The sequence below is a fragment of the Canis lupus genome, chromosome 2, assembly GCF_011100685.1.
Source record: "Canis lupus familiaris isolate Mischka breed German Shepherd chromosome 2, alternate assembly UU_Cfam_GSD_1.0, whole genome shotgun sequence".
Taxonomy (NCBI): Eukaryota; Metazoa; Chordata; class Mammalia; order Carnivora; family Canidae; genus Canis; species Canis lupus.
Window position 1 is genome coordinate 64,411,069 of NC_049223.1, and position 20,598 is coordinate 64,431,666.

At 44.5% G+C, this 20,598-nt stretch overlaps 1 protein-coding gene across 4 annotated transcripts in view; it reads right to left on the reverse strand.

Annotated features, from left to right (window-relative positions):
• The window catches only part of TENT4B (terminal nucleotidyltransferase 4B), a 79,867-nt gene extending 65,776 nt beyond the window's left edge, over positions 1–14,091 (reverse strand). For all 4 annotated transcript variants that reach the window (XM_038531082.1, XM_038531085.1, XM_038531083.1 and 1 more), the window contains exon 1: positions 13,364–14,091. In XM_038531082.1, the coding sequence (XP_038387010.1) occupies positions 13,364–14,040 (677 nt within the window). In that variant the 5' untranslated portion in view covers positions 14,041–14,091. The remainder of the gene's footprint in view (positions 1–13,363) is intronic.
• Between the last annotated feature and the right edge of the window lie 6,507 nt (positions 14,092–20,598).

The window sequence follows — 20,598 nt, forward strand, 5'->3', positions numbered from 1 at the left end:
CAACTATATATATTTGCCCAAAGTCACCAAACTGTACAATTAAAATGAATACTATAATGTTAAATTATGCCCTAATAAAACCATTTAAAAATCATAAAATTAGAATTAAAAGTTGTAAATATTTGTAATAGACAAAGAGCTCCTACAAACATCAGAAGAAAGTTAGCAATGTTCTTTCCACCATCTTTCCACGCTGCCATAATGGTATGCTTTGAATGTCCTGGCAGATGCTTTCAGAAGCATTAACAATGCTGAAAAGAGGCGAACAGCAGGTTAGGCCATGATCCAAAGTCAGTGGCTGGTTTCTCACTGGGATGAAGCATGGTTACATTGACAAATTTGAAATCACTGATGATCACAGAGCTGGGAAAATTGTTATGAATCTCACAGGCAGGTTAATCAAGTGTAGAGTGATCAGTCCCAAAATTTGACATACAACTCAAAGATCTAGAAAAATGGCAGAAGCATCTGCTCCCATCCCACCAGTTTGGTTTGGTTTCATTGTATTGACAACCTCAGCTAGCATCATGGACCATAAAGAAGCAAAACGAAAACATACAGGAGGGAAAATCCCGGGATTCTTTTTCTAGGGATGTAATACACACATAAATAAAATGCTTCAATAAACCAGAGAAAGAAAGAAAAACAGGCAGGCAAAGAAAAAGAGAAAAAAGCTAGGTAAGGGAAATAAGCAATTCAAAAAAGAAAATAGCCAATTAAAAAAAAATAAAAAAAAAAAAGAAAATAGCCAATTAGTATGAAAATATGTGCAAATTAAAATAGGAAAATACTATTTTTCACCTATGAAATTGGAAAACTGTTTTCTTTTGTATTGGTTTTGGATATAATATTTAGCATTGGTGAGGGTTTAGGGGAAACTGGGATTCTTGCACACTGCTGACATAAGGGTAATCCGGCCGAATCTTTCCACAGGTAAGAGTGGTAAAAGCCTTACAAGATACAAAAACCTCCTGTCTAAAACTTTATGTGCCAATACAATTCTTTTTTTTTTATTTTTTTTTAATTTTTATTTATTTTTTCATGATAGTCACACAGAGAGAGAGAGAGAGGCAGAGACATAGGCAGAGGGAGAAGCAGGCTCCATATAGGGAGCCTGACGTGGGATTCGATCTCCAGGATCGCGCCCTGGGCCAAAGGCAGGCGCCAAACCGAAGTGCCACCCAGGGATCCCACCAATAAAATTCTTGGAGAGAGAACAGTCTTTAAAAAATGGGAATGAATAAATAAAATATTTAATAAAAAAAAAAAAAGTTTTAAAAAAATAAGGGCAGCCCCAGTGGCGCAGCGGTTTGGCGCCGCCTGCAACCCAGGGCTTGATCCTGGAGACCCTGGATCGAGTCCCACGTCAGGCTCTCTGTATGATGCCTGCTTCTCCCTCTGCCTGTGTCTCTGCCTCTCTCTCTATCTCTCTGTGTCTCTCATGAATGAATAAATAAAATCTTTAATAAAAAAAAAGTTTTTTAAAAAAATGGTGCTAAGACAGCTGGATATCCACAGGCAAAGGAATGAAGTTGATCTCTACCTCGTATCATATACAAAAATGAACTCAAAATGGATCCAGGACCTGGGGCACCTGGGTGGCTCAGTCTGTTAAGCATCCAACTCTTGATCCTGGCTCAGGTCTTATCTCAGGGACTTGAGTTCAAGCTCTGTGCTTAAAAAAAAAAAAAAAAATTGGATCTAAGACCTAAATGAAGGAGCACCAGGCTGGCTCAGTCAGTAGAGCACATGACTCTCTGTCTCAGGGTCATGAATTTGAGCCCATGTTAGGCAGAGATTACTTAAAAAGATAATAATAAAATAACTAAATGTAAAAGCTAAAACTGTAAGACTCTTAGAAAGAACATGGGTTAATTTTCATGATATTGAATTAGGCAGTGGTTTCTTGGACATAACACTTAAAGCACAAGCAACAGAAAATAATATACAAATCAGAATTTATGAAATAGGGGAAAAAAAAACCTTTGTACTTCAATGAACACTATCAAGAAAGTAAAAAGACAATCCATAGAAAAGAAGAAGTATTTATAAATCATTTATCTAATAAGAGTCTAGTACTAGAATATACAAAGAACTCTTACAACTCAACAAAAAGTCAACCCAAGGGGCACCTGGGTAGCTCAGTTGGTTGAGCATCTTACCTTCAGCTCAGGTCATGATCCCAGGGTCCTGGGGCCCGAGCCCCACATTGGGCGCTCTGCTCAGTGGGGAGCCTGCTTCTCCCTCTCCCTGCCACTCTGCCTACTTGTGTACTCCCTTCTCTGTGTCAAATCAATCAAAAATCTTTAAAAAAAAAAAAAAAAGTCAACCCAATGAAAAATAATGGCCTATATGCACATGCAAAAATGTTCACCATTAGTTTTGGGAAAATGTAAATCAAAACTATGATGAGGGATCCCTGGGTGGCGCAGCGGTTTGGCGCCTGCCTTTGGCCCAGGGCGCGATCCTGGAGACCCGGGATCGAATCCCACATCGGGCTCCCGGTGCATGGAGCCTGCTTCTCCCTCTGCCTGTGTCTCTGCCTCTCTCTCTCTCTCTCTATGTGACTATCATAAATAAATAAAATTTAAAAAAAAACAAAAACAAAAAAAAAACTATGATGAGATACTACTTTGCACCCAATAGGATGGCTATAATCAAAAAAGATAATGAAAAAAGTTGACAATATGGAGAAACTGGAAACCTCATACATTACTGGTGGGTATGGAAAATGTTACAGCTGCTTTATGTGATTTAGCAATTCCACTCCCACAATGTATATTCCACTTAGAGGTGTTTATCCAAGAGAAATAGAAACATATGTCCACATACAAACTTGCACATGAAGTTCAGAGCAGCATTATCTATAACAGCCAAAAAGCAGAAACAACCCAACTGTCCATCAACTGATAAATGGTAAACAAAAAGCCACATATTATGATTTCATACATATTTTTTAAGATTTATTTATTCATGAGAGGCAGAGAGAGAGAGAGAGGCAGAGAGAGAGAGAGGCAGAGACACAGGCAAAGGGAGAAGCAGGCTCCACACAGGGAACCTGATGTGGGACTCGATCCTGGGTCTCCAGGATCACACGCCGGGCCGAAGGCAGCACTAAACCGCTGAGCCACCAGGGCTGCCCTGATTTCATACATTCTTATGAAATGTTTAGAATTGTAAATCCATAGACAGAGAAGGGCTGTATGAGTTTGCCAGGTGCTGAGAGTGAAAGAGCAGGGAGTGATAATGTGTACACGGTTTCTTTCTAGGGTGATGAAAATGTTCCAGAATTAGATAGTGGTGATAGTTACACACTCCTGTAACATTCTAAAACCCCTAAACTGTATACTATAAAAGGGAGAATGTGATGGCATATGAATTACATCTCAGTAAAAGTAAGAAAGAATCCAAAGGTTCATCTAAAAACATGTTTTTTATAAATAACAAAAAACTAAAAACAAAGTAAGATGTCAGTAGTTATACCCTGGAAGTAGTTTAATGGGGCTATTTTTTTTTTAATTTCTTTGATTTAGCTGTATGTTCTAGTTTTTTGAAAATCAGTATTAATTAGTAGTATTTAAACTGTATATTGTTTTTGAAAACAAGTATTCTGAAGGACAGTGTGGTAGGGACGCCTGGGTGGCTCAGTGGTTAAGCGTCTGCCTTTGGCTCAGGGTGTGATCCTGGAGTCTGGGATCAAGTCCCATATCGGACTCCCTGCATGAGCCTACTTCTTCCTCTGCCTGTGTCTCTGCCTCTCTGTGTGTGTCTCTCATGAATAAGTAAAATCTTTAAAAAAAAAAAAAAAAAAAAAGGACAGTGGTATTAACACCTCATACCAAGAAGGAAAGAAAGGTAGAATAACTAACTTTGAGGAAAAAGACATCCAAATTCCAAACCTCATCAGACACCTAATACTTCATTAAATCCAAATTATCAGAAGTTAACTTTTGAACCTCCTCAACCATGATGCTAGTGGATTCTTCCTCCTGCTGTGGCAGAAATTTATAAACACTTGATGGTACCGAAAGTTACATTATTTTGACTAAATCAAAACAGTAAGGGAAACACATGAGGTCCCAGTTCTCAGTCCAGAAACTAGTTCTGCTGAAACACGGTTTACTCCAGGACAAGTGTGAAGGTGAAGCACAGTCTGAAGGCATTGTTCAGATATAAAAATACTATAAAAAAGGAGGCACCTGGGTGGCACAGTTAGGCATCTTGACTCTTGGTTTCGGCTCAGGTCATTATCTCAGGGTCGTGAGATCCAGCCCTGCACCAGGCTCCATGTTTGACAGGGAGTCTGCTTGAGATTCTCTCTCCCTCTCCTGTCTTTCTCCTCCCCCATGCACAAATCTACATGCACTGTCTCTCTAATAAAATCTTAAAAAAAAAAAAAAAAAAAACACTCTAAAAAACACTTCACCATCACCAATAAAAACCACCAAGGAGTGTTTACTTCCCAGAAGAGAGCCAAGCAGAGAGAAAATAATACTCATACGAAAGGAAAGGACACTAAATTCTGAAATCTTTTCTGCAGTTGTCTTTTTACATGTTTTTAAAAAAGTGAAAATAAAGCTCTACTTCATACTAGTTTATAAGAAAAAGCAATATGTAAAGGAAACACTGCAAAGTACTTCAAAGATAAAGAGTTAAAATGTGTTTTACTTAGAAATTTTTAATTAAAGACATTCTCAATACTGTCAAGAAGTTTCGGAAAAAAAAAAAAAAAAAAAAGAGTCGGAGCGCACCTGGGTGGCTCAATTTGCTTTAGCCTCAGACTCTTGGGTTTTGGCTCAGGTTGTAATCTCAGGGTTGTGAGACTGAACCCCACATCTGGCTCTGCGAGTTCTGCATCAAGTCTGCTTTAGATTCTTTCTCCCTCTTCCTCTGCCCCTTCCCCATTCCCACGCACATTCTCTTTCTAAATAAATAAAATATTTCAAAACTAAAATTAAAGTTAAAATTAGGTGAGGCTATTTAGGAGGTTAATTTGATAAAAGCACAATGAGGGGATCCCTGGGTGGCTCAGCAGTTTAGCACCTACCTTCGGCCCAGGGCGTGATCCAGGATCAAGTCCTACATCAGGCTCCCTGCATGGAGCCTGCTTCTCTCTCTGCCTGTGTCTCTACCTCTCTCTGTCTCTCTGTCTCTCTCTCTCATGAATAAGTAAAATCTTTAAAAAAAAAAAGAAAGAAAGAAAGAAAGAAAGAGCACAATGAACCATCAGTACCTTTATTAAAACTAAAATTTTAAAAAGTGATAATGCTGGGATCCCTAGGTGGCTCAGCGGTTTAGCGCCTGCCTTCCGCCTAGGGTGTGATCCTGGAGACCCAGGATCGAGTCCCACATCGGGCTCCCTGCATGGAGCCTGCTTCTCCCTCTGCCTGTGTCTCTGCCTTTCTCTCTGTGTCTTCTCATGAATAAATAAATAAAATATTAAAAAAAAAAAAAGTGATAATGCTAAATGCTGGCGAGCATGCAGAGAAACAGGCTTACACACATCACGATATGAATAGAATATGATACAATCACTCTAAAAGAGAGTTTAGCAGGGCCGCCTGGGTGGCTCAGCGGTTGAGCGTCTGCCTTCAACTCAAGGTGTGATCCCAGGATCTGGGATCGAGTCCCACATCAGGCTCTGTACAGGGAGCATGCTTTTCCTTCTGCCTCTGTCTCTATGTCTCTCATAAATAAATAAATAAAATATTTTTAAAAATAAATAAGAGTTTAGCAGTTCCTTTCAAAACTAAATACATAGTCGGGGTGTCTTAGTGGCTCAGTCAGTTAAGCCTCTGGTTCTTGGTTTCAGCTCAGGTCATGATCTTGGGGTTGTGGGATCAAGCCCTACATCAGACACTATGCTTGGCAGGCAGCCTGTTTGGGATTCTCTCTCTCTGTCCCCCCGCCCCCCCAACATACACTCTCTGTGTCTCTCTAAAATAAATAAATAAAAATAAATATGTATTTACCATATGATCCAGCACCTTTATTTATTTATTTTTAAAGATTTTATTTATTCATGAGAGACACAGAGGGGCAGACATAGAGGGAGAAGTAGGAGCATGCAAGGAGCCCCATGTGAGACTCAATCCCTGAACCCCGGGATCGTGCCCTGAGCCGAAGGCAGATGCGCAACCACTGAGCCACCCAGGCATCCCTATTTTTTTTTTTTTTTTTAAGATTTTATTTGACAGAAAGAGCACAAGCAGGGAAAATGGCAGAGGGAGAGGGTGAAGCAGGTTCTCAGCTGTCCCGAGATCATGACCTGAGACACCCAGGTGTCTCGACCTAGCACTTTTAAGGCATTTACCCCCTAAAGATGAAACTTTATGTTCACATAAAAATTTGTATGCCTAAGTTTATAGCAACTTTATTTGTAATAGCCAAAAACTGGAAACTCTTCTGGTATGTCCTTCAATGCATGAATCATTAAACAAACTGTGGTACATCCACACATTGGAATACTACTCAACATTAAAAAGGAATGAACTATTAATACACGAAACAATCTGGACAAATCTCAAAGGAATTATGGTAAGAGGAAAAAAGCCAAAGTAACATACTGTGTGATTCCATTTATCATTCTCAAAATAACAAAATTATAGAAATGGAAAACAACTTAGTGTTTGCTCGGGGTTAGAGATGATGGTGTGTGTGAAAACAAAGGGGTAGCATAAGCGATCTCTGATTGTAGTGACGTCACACAATCTACACATGATAAAAGTGCACTGGACTACATACTACATGCACAAATGAAAAAAAAAAAAACAAATGAGTGCATGTCAGACTGGTGAAATCTAAATCAGGCTATGAAGTGTAACAATGTCAATTTCCTGGTTTTGATATTAAACTATAGTTATATAAGATGTTACCATTGCATGAAACTAGGTGAAGGAAACATGGGATCTCTCTGTACTGTTTTTTTTTTTTTGCAACTCTGTGAATCTGTATTTCGAAAGAAAAACAAATGAGATGGGGCAATGCATGAACAGGTTAATATAATAAATAGAAAAAATTTAACATAGCATTTGGAACATGATACAAAGGCTACCACGAGCACTTTATGATTTTATTGAGCACTTTTAATAATAAATCAACTAATTTGAAAACACAGGTTTCTGCAGACTATTCAAACTACTGGAGCAGGAAGCATGATCAGAGGTAGAATTCCTGAGTTTAGTCACTAGATACTCCATGAAATCTCTTACAGACATGGCAAGATTTTTTTCAGACTTGAAGCTATTCAAGTGAACAGGAGCCAGTGCACAACATAAACATCTTCACATTGTTTCTCCCCCAAATCTCCCAACTTCAATCTCCATACGGTCCAAAGCCCTTAGTATACAAAAGTCTCTTATATCATCAAATAACTTATAAGATGAAAATAAATATATTGCCTGTTTGGATGCAAATTAATGTACAGTCTAGTTCAAAGCCATCCTCCATTTCAATATTCCCTTAGGAAAAAAATTCCATGTCATGTTAAAAATGGTAAAATGGATTTGAAGCCTTTATGGTGTCTGCAGCAGCTGAGTCCCTAGCAAATATTCTGAAGGATGGAAAGAACATTCTACTGGCAGTCTTCTGAATTCCTCAAGCAGGCTCTGAGCTGTCCAGTCAGCTCTGTAGGAAAGAGCAAAGACAGGAGTCTCAGACTAGCTGCTGGGAAGTGGACCCTAACTCTTCAAATAAGCATCCTCTTGGGCCTAGAGCCCCTCTTCGGGATTACTCCACACCTATGTTATGTGTGTGTAAGTGATTAATACATACAGTCTCTAGTGCCGTGGGTGTGATCCTGAAATAGTTTCCTCCACTAAATATTACTCTAACGGATTCAACAGAAGGGAGAATAGAAAGCTGAGTGAAATTATACAACAGCTTGCTTTTCTATCTTCCATAGAAAAAGCAGCTGAAATTTTTCACAGCTTCAGCAGGTATAAGAATATCTAACTACAACCATCTGACCAGTGCCCATATCAGCAAGGGAGCCCCTGAATTTTCTCCCCATGGACTTTTCTGGGTTCCTAACACTAGGATGTTTTGGTAGGGGTTTCATGGAAGAAGCTGTGCTATAAGGCCATCTATCACACCAGGACCAGCACTGTTTTAACACACACACACCCTCCCCATCTTGGGTTTTTCTAGTATCCCTTTCCTATCCCTCCTTTACTGCAATATACTGAACCTTCTGTGTGAACCCAGGGTAGACTCCAAAAAGCTCTATCCACTTGCTGGTTCCTTTTGCCTTTCAACAGCTAAAAACTTAATGGGGTTTAAAAAAGACTACACACCCTGACATACCAATGATCCTCAGTGACAGTCTTCACTGGTCACAGATTTTAGACAAAAGACGAGTTATGATATGAAAATATCTTAGGTGGGGCAGCCCCGGTGGCGCAGCAGTTTACACCACCTGCAGCCCAGGGTGTGATGCTGGAGACCCAGGATCGAGTCCCACATCAGGCTCCTTGCATGGAGCCTGCTTCTCCCTCTGCCTGTGTCTCTGCCTGTGTCTCTCTCTGTGTGTCTCTCATGGATAAAAAAATAAAATCTTAAAAAAAAAAAAAAAGAAGAAGAAGAAAGTATCTTAGGTGAACATAGTATATGAGATTTGGGGAAATTCTTCAAAATGAATTACACTGTTAGTGTAGAATGTACCCTGGAAGAAACCTAACATCTTCTCAAAATCACCTTTCAGTACTCAAATGCAGTAGAATTCAAGGACCCAAGGGTTCTAGTTCACCAAAGAATTGCTGGGGCTACATTAGTAAATGCACAGAAACTAATATTTAGAGCAAGCACTTGGAATACGGCCTCTAAATTCTTTCATACTCAACGCCATGTTAATCTGCTGGATCACTTACTTTGGAGCCCAGCACCAACAGCAAGCCTATTGATCACATCGTGTAGAAATTAGCAGAAAGAAATCATAATGCCGGTGCTGAAGAACAGCGTCAGCATCTTGGACTTACCATGATCTAGAGCACAGGGCACATCAGGAAGGACATTGCCCCACTGCAGCAAAGATGACTATGCCGTGGCCCCCAAATTTCAAGTCACTGCCAGACAGCTCCACCTTAACATCACCATATTTTTTTACTCCAAATCCACAATCCCACCCCTTATTTGCAATAATAACAGCAACATTTCCACACTCTGGTTCAAAGCTATAGCATGATTATTTAACCCAGGAAGGGAGTCAGGATCCTCTCCAACCTTACCCTGTAGCATCACACACACTCATTCATTCTTTACTGTTCCCATCCCCATCAGCCCAGGTTAAGAAATTATTCCTTAAACCTGAGTTTCCCAGCAGGGTCTTCCTGATTCCCACACTCAGATTCATGCTCCAAAACACTACTTTGAACAAGTCATCCAAGGCTTGAAAAAAAAGTATCTATAGATCTGGCAATGCAGCCAACACAAACCTATCCTGATGAGCTTGGACAAGCTCCAAGCACCTTCCACAAGAAGTTTCTAGACATAGGGGGGCTCAAGACCAAGGACTCTGAGTCTCCATAAGGTAACCGTGTTCACTACTTTTTGGACATCACTTCTTTCTCCATGGTAATCAACAATTAAATCTTTGAAAAGGGTTTATAGCTCATTTTCATGGACAACCAGAAGGAGCAGGTGGACTGCTTCCTACACCACAGCCAGCCTTGGAGGGAAATGAATTGCAAGAAATAGAATAGTGAAAGCAACTTTAAAAAGAAAAAAAAGAAGGAACACGAGCAAATTCCCTGAGTCTGTGGGTACACAAAGGCTAGGTGGTAAGCAGATTTTTTTATTTTTTTTAAAGATTTTATTTATTTACTCATGAGAGACACAGAGAGAGAGGCAGAGACACATGCAGAGGGAGAAGCAGGCTCCATGCAGGGAGTCTGACGTGGGACTCGATCCTGGGTCTCCAGGATCACGACCTGGGCCAAAAGCAGACACTCAATCACTGAGCCACCCAGGCATCCTGGATTTTTAATTTAAAAAAAATTTTTTTTTTTTTTAAGTAATCTCTATGCCCAACATGAGACTCAAACTCACAACCCTGAGATCAAGAGTCACATGCTCCACCAACTCAACCAACCAGGCCCTGTCAGTTGTATTCAATTTTGAAAGAGAATATGAAGCTTTCAGGATGAAATCCAAATATCTTACTCTACATTTAAGAAATTTCCAGGTGCCCGGGTGGCTCAATTGGTTAAACATTTGATTCCTGATTTCAACTCAGGTCATGATCTCAGGGTCGCAATATTGAGCCCTGGATCTGGCTCCATGCTCAGTGGAGTCTGCTTAAGAATCCCTCTGCTCTGCCCCTCACACCTCTTACGTGCACGCGCACACACACACTCTCTCTCTCTCTCTCTCAAGTGAAAGAAAAGAAAGAAAAGAAAAGAAAAGAAAAGAAAAGAAAAGAAAAGAAAAGAAAAGAAAAGAAAAGAAAAAAAGAAAAGAAAAGAAAAATTTCCACCCTAGGGGCCCCCGGGTAGCTCAGCTGGTTAGGCAACTGACTCTTGATCGCAATTCAGGTCATGATCTCAAGGTCCTAGGATTGAGCCCTGCATGAAGCTCTCTCTCTCTCTCTCTCTCTTTCTCCCTCTGCCTCCCTAACTCTCTGCTCATGGACGCTCTAAATAAATAAAATCTTTATTAAAAAAAAAAAGTTTCCATCTTAACTAGTGACCTAGTGGACTAAAGGAAACATATACATAAAAGGAAAAATAAACATAAGCAGGCTATATAGCAAGAGCGAGAAGCAAGTAATTCAAAAGTTCAAAGGAGGAACGACAAAAGTGAAGGACCCGGACAAAAGAGAAGTCAGGATTTTGAACTGTATCTTGGACTGTTCAGGAAGTATGTCAACCAGTTTGGTGGAGGCAGAGAACACAGAAACCAAAGATACAAGAGAGAGTATATATACAGCAGTCTCCAGTTCCAGTCCACTGTTCATGTGCCTTCCACTCCTCTCCCCTATCTGGACTGTCAGTTCAGAGGCCAGGAACCACTACAATTTGTTGACCTATTAGCTAAACATCGGTTCCTGGAACTCAGAATGCTAGTAACAGTTTTACTAAATAGTGTAACTTTGAGGTGCACCATGAATTCAGATTTTTAAAAACCTGTACTAAAAATAGCAAAACTTCTGTAAAAGTCAGGACATAAGGAACCATAAATCAAAACACGAATTTTTAAACACCCAGACACTCTTACAAAAAGTTAGGAACTGCTTAATAACACAGGAAATTTTTGCTACTGACAGCCTCTAAAGGAAAAGGCAAAAGAATGAAAAGTCTTATGAAGTGATAAACAGTTTTAAAAACAGGTTTACAATCAGTTTTTAAACAGTAATCCTGCTGGGAAATGGAAATTCCTCTCCCTAATCCCTTCTGAGGGCAATATATTTGAATCGGGAATAAGAACATCCTGACTCTATCGAAGTTCAAATATGAACCTTTTACAGTATCCCTATCATGAAAGAGCAAGTAGAGGAGAAAATAATTTCTTATCTGTCAAAAAGAAAAGCAGCCACTATTTTGGATTTATCACCTCTCTTTGCCAGACACACATGCAGAAGCTTCAGTAAAACGAAACTAGAGAACTTCAAGGTTTTAGTTGACAGTGATTACTTAACTGGAGCTTATTTCTGTGAAATGAAACTACCAGAACCTTTAAATATCAATTTGCTTGTCGCTAAACCACCGCTTTATGCTTCATCTTGGAAATGCTAACAGGATGGAACCCATGGGTCTTTTATTAAAACGTGATGACCATGGAGAGCGCCCTTGAAGCTTAGCAACAGAGGACTCAACCCTAAAAGGTTCCCCTCTGGAAAGCGAGGACAGGTTTGACATGTAACCCAGTGCCAGTCCTGAAACGCCTGACTGCATTTTCCATAAAAGGTGGGAGTTGTAATAGTAGCATATAGCAGACACCAGCCCACTAGAAGCAGATGGAACCCACCAACTCATTTTACCCAGACCTCCAAAAAGGTACACAGAACTATCTGTGCTTGCCAAAGCAGGGCAGATCTGAATGGGTGAATCTAAGAAAATGTTTCACAAAGGCTTACTAACGGTATTACATTTGCCTACTGTAGCCCCCAATGTAAAACAGGATCTGGAAAATGAAAAACAATTTGAAAGCTCATTCTTCATACTCAAGCTAAACACACGCAGACATACACATACATACATACATACATACATACACACACACACATACGGCCCGATTTTTTATTTTACAAAAAAAAAAAAAAAAAAAAGACTCAGTAACCTATTCCAGCACAGGGGGGCTCTTCTAGAAGGGAAATCTAGCTGGAAACATTCCCTGCTTATGTACATAGTTCACTAGGGGTCAACTAAGATTCCATTTTGTAACAGCTGAACTTTAACCAGAAACTCATTAATGGTGCAACATTCACTCATTAGCGTGAAGTTACCCTCTAGAACGAAAAGCACTGGCTGTATCTGCCAGAATGACAACTTTACAGTGAGAAGCTGGATCCGAGGACCGTGAACTCCTAGAAAGTTCTATCAGCCTCAGAAGAGCTCACTATCTCCACCAGCCTAAACTCAGCTGTCACCCCATTTTTCACCCACAGAAAAAAGGCATCGCTAATACAGGAAAAAAAAAATTTTTTTTTAAATAAAAAATTAAAAGACGGGCCAAAGGGTTAACAGCAGGCAAAACCTTACAGGGTTGACAGGATTCCTGTTTGGGATTGGGGGAGGGGGAGGGGGAGGAGGAGGAGCTTTCTGGATGTTTCTATTCTTGGCAAGGAACGCACCTCCAGGTCCTGTACCATCAAAAGGCACTAACACAGGAATGTTCTCAGGGAATCAATGATTTGCCTGTGCTAACAGACTTCATCTTGGGGTGTGCTGATGCGGAGGGCTGGAGGGGGAAGCCTGGGGAAGGCGTGTTTGATTGGGGGAGGGGGGATGGGAGGAAAGAGTAGATGGATGTGGTGGGGGTGGGGGTGGGGGGGGGGTGGGGGCCGGGAAAGGTGTGGACTGTTAAGGGGCCAGAGTGTGGATGACTAAGGGAGGTGAGGGGAGGATGTGGATGGTTGAGGGAATGTCCAGAAAAGGCCTGGAAGGCTGAGGGGGAGGGGGCCAGGTGTGGATCGCTAAGGAGGAGCGGGGGAAGGTGTGGATGGTGGAGAGATGGAGGAATGGAGGAACGGGCATCAGCCCCGGGGGGGCAACGAAGGCAGGCCGGCGGGGGGTGGCCTCGCCCAGGCTCCCCCCAAGCCACCGTCTGTGGGCGTGTGCCCGGCTGCGCGTGTGCAAGGGCCGGGCCGCGGGGCCGCGGGGCCGCGGGGCCGCCGAGCCGCCAGGCCGCAGGGCCAGCCAGCACTCACCCCACGACTCCCTGGTTGTAGTTCCTCCGCTTCCACGGGGTCCCGCTGTACACGCCCCCGCTGCCGTCGGCCCGGCCGCCCCCCGCGGCCCGCCCTCCGCCGGGCTGCAGCAGGCTGTAGTTGAGTCCGTAGGTGCTGGCCTTATTGTCGCGCTTCCGCTTATTGCTGCTGCCCGAGGCCGGGTCCGCGGGCTCCACGGCGGGGACGGGGACGGGGACGGGGACGGCGGCGGCGGAGTGTGGGGACGGGGACGGGGACGCGGACGGGGACGGGGACGCCGAGGGGCCCGCGGCAGCCCGGCGGGCCCAGGCCGCGGGCTGGTGGTGGTTGTTGTTGTTGTTGGTCGTCTCCAGGGGCAGGAAGTCCCGCTGCTCCGCCGACGGCGCGTGGCCGCCCAGCAGGCGCTCCCCGGAGCGGTACATGCCGGCCGGGGCCGGGGCCGGGGCCGGGGCCGGGGCCGGGGCCGGGGCCGCGCCGCTGGGGCTGCCGGTGCTGCTGCCGCTCCCGCCGGTGGCCGTGCTGCTGCCGCCGCCGCCGCCGCTCGCGCCGCCGCTGCTGTGACAGTGGTGGTTGAAGTAGAGGTTCCTCAGCCCCTGGGTCGTCTCCCAGATCTGCATCCACAGACTGTTGGACGGTCCGAGCTGCTCTGGCTGGAACCAGGCGATCCTCGGATCCATCAAACGGCGGCGGCCGCTGCCCCCGCCCCTCCCGGCCGCCCGCAGGGCCGCCGCCGCCGCCGCGCCTCAGGCGCACGCCCGGCCTCGGAGGCTGCTGCTGCTGCTGCTGCCGCCGCCGCCGCCGCCGCCGCTGCTACTGCTGCTGGGGCCCGCCGCGGGCGGCGCGGTCGCGCAGGGAGCCCGGCCGGCGCCGGCGGCGTCGCTCCCGCCCTCGGGGGCTCCGCGGGCCCTCCCCCCCTCCCTCCGCCCCTCCGCCGAGCCCCTGTCACTGGGGTCCCCGTGCAAATGGCGGCGGCGGCGGCGGCGGCTCCGGAGTAGAGGGCGAGCGGCGGCGGCGGCGGCGGCGGCAGCGCGGGCGGCGGCGGGGGCGGCGGCGGGGGCGGCGGCGGCGGCGGCGGCGGCGGCGGCGGCGGCGGGGGCAGCAGCGGCGGCGGCGGCGGCGGCGGCGGCGGCGGCGGCGGCGGCGGCGGGACGCGCCTGCTCCGTAGCGTCCTCGCTCCTCCGGCCCCGGGGCGGGGCCTCCGCCGCTCGCCCCGCCCCGCCCCGCGCTCGCCCCGCCCCCGCCGCGCTCGCCCCGCCCCGCGCTCGCCCCGCCCCCTTCGCGCCGCCCGGTCGGCCCCGGCAGCCGCGCCGTGCGTCACAGAGGCCGCGGTGTGGAGCTGCGGGGGCCGCAACCGCCCGGCCCAACCGTCCCGCGCCGCCCGAAGAAGAGGCTGCATGTACCTGGGCGTCCAGGCGCCCCCGACGCGCGCGCCGGCCCCGGGCTGGGCTTCCCGGTCGCCGAAACCGGGCCGGAAGGACGGACGGACGGACGGACGCCGGCTCCGCACCGAATGGATTGTGGGAGGCGCCGCCGCCGCACGCCCTGCCCTCCTCCTCCTCCCCCTCCGGCCGGCGGCCGCGGGGACCCCTCGGTTCTCGCGACCCCTCCCGAGATCTCCGCGCCGAGCCGCCTCGGGCCAGCTGCGACCCGCGGCCCCGACGCTGCGTGGACGCGGGCTGCGCGGGCGCCCCCCGACCCCGACCCGCCCGACCCCGGCCCGGCCCCGGCCCCGGCCCCGACCCGGGGCCCCTGCGCCGCCCGCGCGGCCGGACGCGCGTCCTGTGGAGCGTGTGAGCCCGCGGCTCGGAACCCCCCGCCCCCGCCCCCGCCCGGAGCCCGCCCGAGGCGCGCGCAGGTGCAGGCGCGGCGGCCCACAGGCTGCGGGGCGTGCAGGGAACCGTCTCGCCTCCAGGTGCGCCGGCAGCCGCGGGCAGGTCTCCTCCACTCCGGATTCAAGAAAACCCCAAACCTTTTAAGCCTCGGAACGAGGACCGTATCGTTGGCATCAGTCGAGATTTCCCAGAGTGGTTACTGGCCTGTCTTCCCTTGTCCCTGATTAACAACGACAAGGAAAGGGGAGTTTTAAGTATTTTAAATCCTAAAGAGAAAAAATAAAGAGTGAGCTCGTTTCCCGCGTGCCCTCGGAGGTTGGTCCAAAGTCCAGAAGGAGTCCCTGATGCCCTGTTGGGGCCGTTTGAGGAGCTCGATATTCCGGAAAGTTTGGGGGTTTTTTGGCAAAGATGAAAAAAATATTGGTCAGATTACAAAGCATTGCTCTACAGTTTTTCTTGCTCAGAGAAGAACATGGACGTAAATAGGAAAACACACCCTAAAAAACCCTAAAGAATTTTGGTTCATCCTCTTTGGTGATTTTCTACAAGTCAGTATTAAAAGTGCTCGCAGAATGCAATTTGATCCATACTGAGAATTACCAAGCCAGGAAAACGAGTAGTGGTATTCTTCAGGCTATTTACACGGACAAATTATACAAAAATAAAGCATTGTATAGAAACAGGTTTCTTTTGGGGGCCCGTGGCTGGTTCGGTTGGTGGAGCCTCGGACTCTTGATCTGGAGGTTATGAGTTTGAGCCCCTGGTTGGGTGTAGAGATACCTAAAAATTTTTTTAAAAAAAGGAAAAGGTTTATTCTGACAAACTTCAAACTTGTTTTAAGATTCAAACAAGAGGTTCGCCTGGTGGCTAAGCGGATTAAGCATCCAGCACTTGATCTCAGCTCAGATCTTGATCTCAGGGTCCTGAGTTCAACCGTGTGTTGGGTTCTATGCTGGGCATGGAGCCTACTTAAAAAAAAAAAAAAAAAAAATCAAACAAGACAATTGGAAAGCTGAAAAAAAGTAGACATTATCAAAATCCCACCATCTAGAAACAATCTCCAAAAAGACTTTGTTAAAACATTTCCAAAACTCTGTCCCTGCACATGCTATGTGTCAAGATAGCCTTTTTTATTTTAAATATTATTCAGTCTTTAAAAATATTTTTTCAGATATCAAAGAACACATTACATGCCACTGATAACTAAGCCAAAAAAAAGTATTCAAAGTTAGTAATAGTTCATGCCAGAAATTAACATTTGTTATATTGGAGAGCCCATTTGTTCAGGCAAACCTTAAAAATTACTAAAGTATTGGCAAAATTATCAAATGAGTTGATATAAATAAAAGAACTTCATGAAATGTGGGCTGAGAGGGAAGATATTAGTTTGTTCTCCTGCAGGGAATGCTGACTAGTTAGCCCCATAACACATCCATGTTTCAGAGCATTCATTCAGTAAATCGTGGCTGAATGTCTACCATCGATGCAGAGCTGAGCTATTGCTTTAGAGAGGATAAATAAGCAACCAGGGTGTTTGGCTGGCTGCCATTAATTTACTGTCTGGTTAGGAAGGAAAAAAGAGGTAAATATTTAAATTGCAGTTTATTAATTTCAGCAAATATGTACCATTGTTGGGGATATGGCAATGAACTGATGAGGTCCCTTCCTTCATGGACCTTACATTCTAGTGGGTAAGGTAAGCATGTAAGGTCAGACAGTGGTTAAGTGCTACGAAGAAAAAGAAAGCAGGCTAAAGGGATAGTAACAGCCTGCTATTTTAAGATGGGCTAATCAGGGAAGGCTTCTCTGAGGAAGTGATATTTGAGCAGGGACTTAAATGCAGCAGTAGGCCATAACCATCTAGGGAATGATCTATCAGGCAGAGAGAATAACAAGTGCAAAGGCCCTGAGGCAAGAATATACTTCATGTGCAAGACAGCAAGGAAATGCAATTGAGTGTTGAATATATGCCATGCTATAAAGTTGTAATGAGTGTTGAATGTCAACCATGGTATAGAATTATAAATATTTCTTGTGGAAGTTCCCTCAAAAATCATTCAGTTCAACATAAAACAGTGGAGAATTTTAAATACACAAAAATGTATTCATTTTCCCCAACATATCTGCAGTGTTTTTTCTCAAAATAATCTACTATTGCATTCAAAGAGATAGACTACACTAATTTCAATAAATTTTGATTACTCAACCTTTTCATTTTGCTATTTAGAACAAAAGAACAGACACTTATTACAGTCTTCAAAACCATCTGCATTAAATTGATGAGCCAAAAAACACGGTTATCACAAACTCAGACATTTTGCTCCATAATCTAATCTCCTATTCATTCTCAGTATTCTTATTCTTAGGGGGGAAAATGTTGAGTCAATGGTTTTAACTTGGAAGATTTACTGAAACATCAAGATTCTGCAGAGTAAAAATCGAGTGGAAAAATGAGAAGAAAGTGAATTACCCAAGAATCAAGCAAATTTAAATATGATTTCATTGATTTATTAACTTGAATAAAACTGAAGGGAAATTGCACACACACACTACTACATGGTATTATTAATAGTTATAATTAAATCTTGGGCAGTTTGTGATTATATTACTTCACTCCCGAGTTAACAAGAAACACAAACGATAAGTCATATAGTTAAAGTTATTAGTATCTTCAGTGTTTAGGTCATGAAGCATTTGCTCCAGGTATTAATAATCTTGGATGTAGGGCACATTTACAAACCTTCCCCTTTTGCACACAATATACATCCTTGTACTGTGGTTTTTTCTCCCTCATGAATTCAAACAGGATTCCAAGTAGGAGCATCTTTTTCAATGACATTTCAAAATAATTGGCAATGTGGAGGCCTGTATCTTGTTCTGGACAGTCAAAATTTCTTCCATTCCTATTTTAGAAACAAAATTGCTTAAATTCTGTGCCATTCTGGGATCTTTGGTGTGAGTGTGTGTGTGTGTATACGCATGTGTACGTTTAGGAGCTTTTTAGTATATATGTTATAAAATTCACCCATTTTAAGTGTACACTTTAATGAATGATTTTTAGTACATTTACAGACTTACGCAGCTATTGCCACAATCTGATCTTGGAATGTTTCTAACACCAAAAAGATCTCAAGAGCTTCTTTGTAGTCAATCTGTTTTCCCAACCCCATGCCCAGGCAAGTACTAATCTACTTTTTTATCTCTATAGATTTGTCTTTTCTGAATAACCTCTATTCTGGTTGGTGTTTCTATAGAATTTGACCATGGTAGCTGTTATAGCCCCCACAGAGAATTGCTTGCTTAGCCTAATGACAAAACAAAACAAAAAACACTGCCACAATGAGTGTATTTTCTCAAATTTCTGACCAATCTGTAAAAAAAGTTCCAGACGTTTTTTCAGAGTCAAGTTTATACAAGGCTGTTAAGGCAGCTCTTGCTACCATCTTTCCTCTTGTCCAGGAAATAGCTTCCTTGGCCATGAAAGCCCAGAAACTCAGCCAAGTTCCAACACCAAAACAATCCTCTGCATTTTACCATTTATTTTTATTTTTTTAGATTTTATTTATTCACTTGAGAGAGAGAACATGAACAGAGGGAGAGGGAGAAGCAGACTCCCTGCTGCGCAAGGAGCCCAGTGCAGGACTCAAGCTCAGGACCCTGAGATCATGACCCAATCTGAATAACTATTTCTTTTTAATACATCACTGCAGGGCAGTCTGTGGGAGAGGATGAAGACCCTAGATAAGGTGGTCTTGCCTAAGCAGGTGCTCACTCACAACTGCTTTTGTCAACTGTCATTGAAATTGCATTTCTAAAGACAAAGGTTCTTACTATCCATCAAAATCTCACTCTAGAATATTGCTAGAACCTTATATTACTTGAAATGCAGTCCAGACATTCTCCTTGAAAAAGTTACTTGGTATGATTGTTAATTTATCACCTTGATTGCCCATGGGGTGCTCAGATTGAACATTATTCCTAGGTATGTTTGTGAGGATAGCTATAGGTGAAACTAGCATTTCAAATGGGTGGACTCAGGAAAGTGGATTGCCCTCCCTCATGTGGGTGGGTCTTATCCTATCAGTTGAGGACCCAAATGTAAACAAAGGTAGAGGAAGGAGGAATTTGTCCCTTTTTTCTTGCCTTGCTGATGGAGCTGGGCCATTTCATCTCATCTTCTCATTTTTACACCATTGGCATCCCTGGTTTTCAGGACTTGAGACTCAGACTCAATTTTATCACCAATTTGACTGGGTCTCCAGCTTGTAGATAGCAGACTGTGGTACTTCTCAGTCTCCATAGCTGCATGAGCCAATTCCTCATAATAAGTATTCATACAAATCTCTACAAATGGATATATATTATGTATACAATAAATCCAAATAAGTCATACATATGAAAATGAGAAGTGGGGGTGGTGCTGTAATACCTAAAAATGTGGAAGTGGAGAAGTATCTTTGGAACTGGGTAATGGGTAGAGAAATGGAGTTTGAAAGTTCATGCTTGAAAAAGCCTACATGCCATGAATAGACATTCACTCATTCATTCATTGATAAGATTTTATTTATTTTAGATAGCATGCAAGAGCAGGAGGAAGGGGGATCCCTGGGTGGCGCAGCGGTTTGGCGCCTGCCTTTGGCCCAGGGCGTGATCCTGGAAACCCCGGATCGAATCCCACGTCAGGCTCCCGGTGCATGGAGCCTGCTTCTCCCTCTGCCTATGTCTCTGCCTCTCTCTCTCTATGTGACTATCATAAATAAATAAAATTAAAAAAAAAAAAAAAAAAAAGAGCAGGAGGAAGGGCAGAGGGAGAGGGAGAGAAGCAGACTCCCCACTGATCAGGGAGCCCAACATGGGGCTGGATCTCAGAACCCTGAGATCATGACCTGAACCAAAATCAAGAGTCTGCGCTTTAACCAACTGAGCCACCCAGGCACCCCAAGATTTTAGGTAATCTCTACTCCCAATATGGGGTTCAAGAGTTGTACGCTCTACCAACTGAGCCAGTCAGGAGCCCCACTAATAGATCTTTAAAAGTAATTCCGGTTGGGATGCCTGGGTGGCTCAGGGCATGATCCCAAGATCCGGGATCAAGTCTCACATCAGGCTCCCTGCAAGGAGCCTGCTTCTCCCTCTGCCTGTCTCTGCCTCTCTATCTCTGTGTCTCTCATGAATAAATAATTAAATCTTAAAAAAAAAAAGTAATTCTGGCAAAGGGCACCTGGGTGGATGGATAAGCTTCCAACTCTTGATCTCAGCTCAGGTCTTGATCTCAGGGTCCTGAGTTCAAGCCCCATGGTGGGCTCATGCTGGGTGTGGAGTTTGCTTTAAAAAAAAAAATAATAATTCTGATTAGAGGTTAGAAAGAAAAGATGAGAACTGTAGAGAAAAGCCTCAGTCTGC